At 48.6% G+C, this 8,288-nt stretch overlaps 1 protein-coding gene across 2 annotated transcripts in view; it reads left to right on the top strand.

Annotated features, from left to right (window-relative positions):
• The first annotated feature begins 403 nt into the window (after nucleotides 1–403).
• The window catches only part of L3MBTL2 (L3MBTL histone methyl-lysine binding protein 2), a 19,773-nt gene continuing 11,888 nt past the window's right edge, over nucleotides 404–8,288 (top strand). For both annotated transcript variants that reach the window (XM_058741205.1, XM_058741204.1), the window contains exons 1-5: nucleotides 404–534; nucleotides 2,372–2,615; nucleotides 3,889–4,022; nucleotides 7,151–7,274; nucleotides 8,034–8,113. In XM_058741205.1, coding sequence (XP_058597188.1) covers nucleotides 511–534; nucleotides 2,372–2,615; nucleotides 3,889–4,022; nucleotides 7,151–7,274; nucleotides 8,034–8,113 — 606 coding nt within the window. In that variant the 5' untranslated portion in view covers nucleotides 404–510. The remainder of the gene's footprint in view (nucleotides 535–2,371; nucleotides 2,616–3,888; nucleotides 4,023–7,150; nucleotides 7,275–8,033; nucleotides 8,114–8,288) is intronic.

Below are 8,288 nucleotides of genomic sequence, written 5' to 3'. Positions count from 1 at the left end.
TTTATAGCACTGGGCATAAGAATAGCACAGTTTCTGCCTGATTCGGAAATGAGTCTCTCCACTAGTCATCCTGGCGCAAGGGCACCTTAAAGTTCTAATCAGGGAGAATGCGATGTCATTCCTGGTGCCTAGAACAGTACCTATATTACGTGCTTAATAACTGTTTGATAAAGAACGAGATAGGGGTGAGAGGAGGGGGTTGGCGTAGAGAAAGGAAGCCTGCCGCAGCTTCAGCTTCGGCACAGCCAGCGGGCCGGGATTTTCATATCACTATAGCAACGCCCCCTTCTCCGCGCACCCACGGGGAAACTACAAGTCCCACAAGCGCCCGCGGCTTCCCCGCCCCCAGGGGCAGGGGCGTGAGTGAGCGCGGAACCGGCTTATCCTTTTTCCTGGGGCGTGATTGGCCCGCGGCTCTGGGAGGCGGCCAATGACTGCACTCGGGTAGAGCCGCGAGGCCAATATGGCTTCCTGCACCTGGTGACGGTTGAAGAAACGGTGTTAGGTCTCATGGAGAAGACCCGGGGCGTCGAGGTGAGAGGGAGAGGATTTCTCGCGACTGGGAAAGGGAACCCCGAGAGCCTCGCACGGGCGACCGTTCTTTAGGCCTTTTAGCGACGCCTGGAGGGTGGAGAGTGGAAGGATGGATAAACTGAGGTGGTTAGGCTGAGCAGGGCCAGAGGCGATTGGCGTGGCCTTTGGCTCCCACACTGCTGGGGCCCACGTCCGGCGAGTGGTTGAGGGCGGAACTGCCTCCCCGGCCTGGGGGAAAAGGGAACTGAGTTCAGGATCTCCAAGCTCCTGAATGTTCTTCGTCCTCCCTCTCTCGGGGTCGTATCTTTAGGGATTAGGAGGCCCGTCACCTCCTGTGGGGACGTGAAGGGCTTGAAAGTTTAATAAAAACTCCCCGCCTGCAGCGTTCACGTGCATGATCTCCTAGTGTACTCACAACAATCCTGTGTTACTATTTCGTTGTTAGGGTTAAAGTAGCCGAGGCTTATAGACAGGTGGTGACTCCCCAGGAAGACCACACAGCTGGCAAGTGAAGGACATGGGCACTCAGTCCGTCTGTCCGGCTCCGAAACTTTCCCCGCTCTCCTCCAACCTGTAACCCACGCTCCCTTGAATCCTTTGGCTTCTGGTCACCTCCTATTTAAATGCGGCCTCTTTTCTAGTACGTTGGCGTGTGTAGTTGTAAACCCAGAACGGAATAGCCCAAAACTTCTATAAGGGTGAAGGAGAAGAAGAAGAATAGCTCGCGCTTGTAGAGCTGTCACTACCAGCTGGAAACAGAACTAGGCTTTGCCTATGTCAGTCTTCACGCCAGCCCTCTAAAGAAGGCGTATTGTCGCCGTTGCCCTGATGGAGAAACCGAGAGCGGCGAGGTTCAATATCTTGCACACAGTCACAGAGACGGGTAGATGACGGGATCCAAACCCAGGCAGATCTGGTTTTGGAAGGCCCGTGCTGTTAGCCAGTAATGATGGCCAACACGTATTGACCACTTGCTACTTGTAAGCCGTTTGGAGTGCTGTACTTGTCTTCCCCCTATTTCTCCCGCAAAGCTTCTGAAAGAGGTGGTGTTCTCCTCATTTACAGGTGTGGGAACTGATGCACTGAGGGATTGACTTGCTGCAGATCATACAGGTAGTAGTCGGCAGTAGAGACAGTATTTGAGCCCTACGACCTCTTCTACTACATGCCAGTCAGGTTGATATGCAGGATCTCATTTGCATTTCGCATCCTGTCTGCCAGCTACGTTTCTTATTTCATAGAGGAGAAAGTTGAGGCCCACAGAGGTTAAATGACTTGCCCGAGGACCCACAGCTAGTGAGGATCGGAGTCCAGAGCTATGGTCCATACCACTGTGCTAAGACTAGCGTGTCACCTGCTTCCCAATTCCTCCTTAAGGCAGTCTGCATCCCAGGTTCACTTTTCTATGGCTGAAATGGCTTCTGAATTGAGATTATTTTGGTGTACATATGCTGAAGGGGGAAGAATGATTTTCCAATACACGTCTTCCCCAGGAAGTCTTTATGAGATAATTTGGAGTATTTTCACATCATTGTATTCTATTTGAATCATGTTAAAAGGTCATCATTTGTGAATCCACAGGAGGAGCTTGGTAAATTCCTAATTCGTACTTTCTGTCTCGTTAAGCTATTCTGATGAGTTGCGGTTAAGAATTGTACAAACAAGAGTAAGGAGCCTGGTGTTTGCTAAAGGGGTATTTGATTCTGCCTCCCACTTGGCTCAGAGGTGTTGACTTGACCAAGAATTGGAAAAGGGAGCTGAGAGCCCACCTGCAGCTTCCCTCTGCGTACACTAAGTCAGACCTGATTTCTCCTGCCTGGTTTGTATCTTTCATTAGGAAGCTCCATCTTCAGAACCTATGGAGGAGGAAGAGGAAGAGGAGGACGATTTGGAGCTCTTTGGTGGCTATGACAGTTTCCGGAGCTATAACAGCAGTGCGGGCAGCGAGAGCAGCTCCTATCTGGAGGAGTCAAGTGAAGCAGAAAATGAGGATCGGGAAGCAGGGGAGCTGCCCACCTCTCCCCTGCATTTGCTCAGCCCTGGGACTCCCCGCTCCTTGGATGGCAGTGGTTCTGAACCAGGTGCTTTGAGAGTGTCCCCTGAAGATGGGGAGGTTTCAGGAGGCTGTGGAGGAAGCGGGGGGGGGGGGGGGGGGGGGGGACATAGGCCATGTGGGCAGAGCCATCCAGGTGTAAGGAGCCGTTTGCTCTGATGTCTGAGGGCCTGTGACAGAGACACAAGTACCCCAAGTAGCCCCAAAGGGTATTTCCTCTGCTGCAGTCTGATTTCAAATTGCAATTTCCTTTGTTCTTTCCTACAACTATATTTATTTGGAACATATTAGATGCCAGTCATTAATATGGTGCTTTTACATTTGGGTGAGTAGCTGGTTGATTTTGAAACCTGGATGTTGAGAAGAACACCTAAAATGTTCTGATTACTATCTGGGGAAGGCAAGGAATAGCTTGTGGGTTGGATGTGAGGTGTGGGGGGAATACAGAATCCAGTGACCCCCGAGGGAGAGGATTACTGATGACAGTTCCCATGGATCATCTGGAAGCTAGTTACCTTCTGAGCTGTGATGCTCGGACAGATGCTGGACCCCTGTGTCAGGGCCTCCAGTGTGTGGACTGCCTGTGAAGACAGGCTAGATGTCTGTGAGGATAGTCCTGTCCCTTGGTGCCTAAACTCTAATACTCTGCCACTTGACTCTTCTTTTCTACCGGTCTTCTTCCACCCCCACCCCTGCCTTTTTTTTTTTTTTTTCTCCCTTCTGTCTTCTTCCAGCCATTCTCTTAGAATCTTAGAACTTTGGAACTAGAAAGAACCATTAGAGACTGTGGAGTTCAGGTGTTCTCTAGCCTGGCTGTACATTAGGATCACCTAGGGAGGTTTTAACAGACTACAGATGCCTTCGTCCCAGCACAGACCAGTTAATTAGAATCTCAGGCTGGGTATTTTTAAAGCTACTCAGGTGATTCTAATATGATGTCAGGCGTGAAACATTGATCTAGTTCAGTGTCTGTATAGATGAGAAGAAAAGATACCCACAGAAGTTAATGGCATTTTAGCTTCTCATTTTCTTCTTTACAAACTTTCCAATACTCACCTGTTGCCCTGTGGATTTGCCTTAGCTCCACTGTTGACATATAACCGAGGGATGCCAGGCAGCTTACCTCAGGCAAAGCAGATTCAGTTGTATACAAACCTTGTCCTCCTGTTCCAGGCCTGTCAGTCTGAGTGGGGGCTTGGATTCACCTGGTTAATGTGCTGTTCGGGTTTTGAAGGGCCCATCATTTTGTTTGATCTGGGGTGACCGTATCAGGTGGGTCACGTGCTAAGTTCTCTTCCCAGCTGTCTGTGAGATGTGTGGTATCGTGGGTACAAGGGAAGCCTTCTTCTCCAAGACTAAGAGATTCTGCAGCGTCTCCTGTTCTAGGAGCTACTCCTCCAACTCCAAGAAAGCCAGTATCTTGGCCAGATTACAGGTAAGAGGCAGTTACTCGGAAGACCTTTCCTGGGGCCCTGGGAGCTGAGACAGGAACACCCACTTGGCTGATGGCAAAGGGGCCAAGAGAGCTTTGGAAGGAGTTTGCTTGTGGCTGTCTGAGGTTATAAATTTCCTGCTATTTATTATGCTCTCAAAATTTAGCCTGCAGGGGAATCAATTTGTAAATTACACACTAATAGAGGTGCCCTTCAATTCCCACCTTCCCCTGCCCCCAGGAGTCTAATGCCTTTAGTAAGTTTTAAAGAAAAGAAGAGCCTTGGGGGAGTCTGGTGCCGTTTGGTCTTGGCCTCATACTTTTTTTTTTTTTTTTTTTAATAAGTTTGTTTATTTTGAGAAAGCTAGGACTTGAGCAGGGGAGGGGGAGAGAGAGGGAGAGAGAGAATCCCAAGCAAGCCCTATGCTATCAGCGCAGAGCCTGACGCCGGGCTTAACCTCATGAATGGTGAGATCCTGACCTGAGCCAAAATCAAGAGTCAGATGCTTAACCAGCTGAGCTACGCAGGTGCCCCCGCCCGATACCTTTATAAACGCTCTGAAACGAAATTAGGAGACAGGCATACGTTTACCAGCCACGGTGGGTTTAGGAAGTTGATGCCTGGTCTCTGACTCCATGTCATAGGCAGCCACCTAGAAAGTCTTACTAATCTGTAATTAATTATTGACATTCATAGAAGTTTTATAAATGGAAGGATTCTTAAAGAGATGTGTTGTCTCACCCACACATTAGTTGAGAAGTGTGCTGAGGTTCAGAGAGGAAGAGGGACTTACCTAAGGTGGTTCTGTTGGGGGAGCAGCAGAACTGGGACTGGAATGTGCTCTCAGGCACCTAACGTTGTGTTGTGTCCTGGTAACTAGGGCCACCGTCCATGACACCGGTTCTCACACCTTGCCTGCACGTTGGGATCACCTGGAGAGTGTTTAAAATATTAATGTTTGGTGCAATTACGTTTTTTTTTATATTATTTTTGAGACAGAGAGAGACAGAGCATGAATGGGGGGAGGGTCAGAGAGAGAGGGAGACACAGAATCGGAAGCAGGCTCCAGGCTCCCAGCTGTCAGCACAGAGCCCGATGCGGGGCTCGAACTCGTGAACCACAAGATCATGACCTGAGCCGAAGTCGGACACTTAACCGACTGAGCCATCCAGGCGCCCCTGTTTGGTGCAACTTTTGATCTCGGGGTCATGAGTTCAAGCCCCACATTGGGTGTAGAGATTACTAAAAAAAAATAAATAAACAAGCTTTAAAAGAAGTAGTAACAAAATATTGATGCTTGGTTTTACTCCCAAAGATTCTCATTTAATTGGGATGGAGTGTGGCCTGGACACATGGGCTTTATTATTATTATTATTATTATTATTGTTATTATTGTTTTAAGTAATCTGCACCCAATATGGGGCTCTAATTCCTAACCCTGAGATAAGAGTCTCATGCACTGCCTCTACCACCCTAGCCAGCCAGGTGCCCCCTGGACATAGGGGCTTTAAAGAGCCCCACCCAGGTAATTGTCACGTGCAGCAAAGCTTGAGACCCACTGCTCTGACATTTATTGAAAGTCACAGTAGACCATGTCTCCTGCTTTGTGCTTCTGTATACTTTATCTCTCACTTTTGTGCATAATCATCGTTGTTTCCCTCACTGTGTAGATTTTAGTTAGGGCATAGAAAAATCTCTCTCCTCAGTGACCTAATAAATAATATTGTTAATAGCTACAATTCAGGGATACTTGCTAACTGAATCCAACCAACCAATGCTCTCTTAAAAATGAATTTTTAAAGTTTCCTATTTTATTTTTTTAAGATTTTTTTCCCCAGAGAAATCCCTACACCAAACATGGGGCTTGAACTCACAACTCCAAGATCAAGAGTTGCATGCTGTACTGACTGAGCCAGCCAGATGCCCCTTAAATTCCTATTTTATTTTATTTTATTTTATTTTATTTTATTTTTTGTTATTTTTTAAAAAAATTCCTATTTTATTATTTTTTAACGTTTATTTATTTTTGAGAGAGACAGAGTGCGAGTGGGGTAGGGGCAGAGAAAAGGAGACAGAATCTGAGGCAGGCTCCACACTGCCAGCACAGAGTAGAAGTCAGACGTTTAACAGACTGAGCCACCCAGGTGCCTATTAATCTTTTTTTTAATGTTTATTTATTTTGAGCAAGCAGGGGAGAGGGAGAGGGAGAGAGAATCCCAAGCAGGCTCCTAGCATGGGGCTCAGTCTCACAAACCGTGAGATCATGACCTGAGCTGAAATCAAGTGTCAGACACTTAAGTTCAGGTCATGATCTCGCGGTTCGTGAGTTCAAGCCCTGCGTCGGGCCCTGTGCTGACAGCTCAGAGCCTGGAGCCTGATTTGGATTCTGTGTCTCCCTCTGTCTCTGCCCCACCCCTGCTTGCACTCTGTCTCTGTCTCTCAAAAATGAATAAACGTTAAAAAAAATTTTTTTTAAGGCTCAAAAATTTTTAGTAACTTACTCAAAGAAGTTACAAATTGAAGAGCCAGGACTTTTCCCCAGGTCTGTGTAAACTCACATTTTTATTTCACTGATCTTTTAAAATAAATTCTCTGGGCCTTTCTGATCAGTGCTTAAGTTACAAGTTGTAGACTAGATTAGTGGCCTTTCACTCTTGGGGAGGCCCCGTGGAGCATCTGATGAAAGCCACAGACCTGCTCTAGAACATTCCCATATGTGTACAAAATGTTGCCTCCTAGACCTCTGTGAAGCCCACTGTCTGCCATAAATGTGTGGGAGCACCTGATGAAGGAGATGGCTGAGAGTTGAAGCCACTGGGAAAAGTCCCTGGAGGAAACAAAGGCTTAAAAGAAAAGATACAAGTGTCCCTCCCTGCCCTGTAGCTCCAAGTGACCTATCCCTCCGCATTTGAACAATAGCTAAGCACTTACTGAATGCCAGGCATCAGACAGTAACTCACATCCTTGCAGCCCCCCTTTGAGCCAAGCATTGTTATTGTTATGCACTTGATTTACAAATGAAGGAACTGAAGAGGTTGAGGGACTGAATCCCAGGATTTAAACCCAGACCTTCCAGATCCAGCGCTCCATTCTCAGCCATTAGGCTACCCACGTGCCCTCCTCCCTCCAGGGAAAACCACCTACCAAGAAAGCCAAAGTCCTCCACAAGGCGGCCTGGTCTGCCAAAATTGGAGCCTTCCTCCACTCCCAAGGGACAGGACAGCTGGCAGATGGGACGCCGACTGGGCAAGATGGTAAGACAGCAGAACACTGGTGCTCAGAAGCTGCCAAGGGGTTGGGAATGGGGTGCCAGGCCTGGGCTGGCCCTGCCTAGGAGCCGGGAATGGAAAAAAGGGCAGCTACAGAGTGTCCTGCCCCAGGCTCACTGTGGACTGCCATCTTCCCTATTTGGTAGGGATTGTGCAAATTACCCCAGAAAATCCCTTTAGTCACTTCTGAAGTACTAGGACCCCTACTCTTGATAGTTCAGAAAGCCAGAATTTGCTGCTTTTCTTTTGTATTGCTCTTAGCCCTGTGGCTTCTGTGTCCCATGGGCAGTGGAGACCCCTGTCTGGTTTGGAGAGGGGTGGCGGGATAAGGAAAGTAACCTGAGTGTGCGCAGCAGTTTCTAAGCGTGCAGGCAATAAGCAACTCTGCTCTAGGTGGTCTGTTTTTGGCTGTAGCTGAGCTCTAGACGCACAAGGGTTGGAGGGGCCTAGGTGTGTGCCCCTCCCATCCATTCCAATCGGCTGTGACCAATGAGAGGTTGAGGGAGGTCTAAAGAAATTAAGCCCAAAGGCCTTTGAATTTCCTTGTCTTTTCCGGGGAAGAAGAATCAGACATTTCCCCCTGAATGCTTCCTCTACTCCTGAGAGTCTGTCACCCTTTGGATAAGGTCCAGGCCTGTTCTGATGGCCACCAGTGGGGCAGGTATGGGGCTGCCTGGGTGGGGAAGGACCTGCTTCTATGGCTCCTGGGCGTCAGGTTCCAACTCCTCTCTTTCTGCTCTGCAGCGCTGGTCTTGGGTTTCGACTGGGGGAAGTTCCTGAAGGATCACAGTTACAAAGCTGCTCCTGTCAGCTGTTTTAAGCATGTGAGTGTCCTGGAGATGGGGGGCAGGGGAGCAAGCCGGGAACTCGGGTGCTCGCCACCTGTCTCACCCGCCAGCCTCATAAGCGTTCCAAGCTGGGCACTGGCACCAGAGAGCGAACAGTGATGAGGTCTGGGTGGGCGCAGTCCAACTTTGCCACTTGCTCCGGTTTCCCTTT

This window comes from Neofelis nebulosa, chromosome 8, assembly GCF_028018385.1.
Source record: "Neofelis nebulosa isolate mNeoNeb1 chromosome 8, mNeoNeb1.pri, whole genome shotgun sequence".
Classification (NCBI taxonomy): Eukaryota; Metazoa; Chordata; class Mammalia; order Carnivora; family Felidae; genus Neofelis; species Neofelis nebulosa.
The sequence above is the reverse complement of the archived record's forward strand: the minus strand, read 5'-3'. Positions and strand labels throughout refer to the sequence as shown.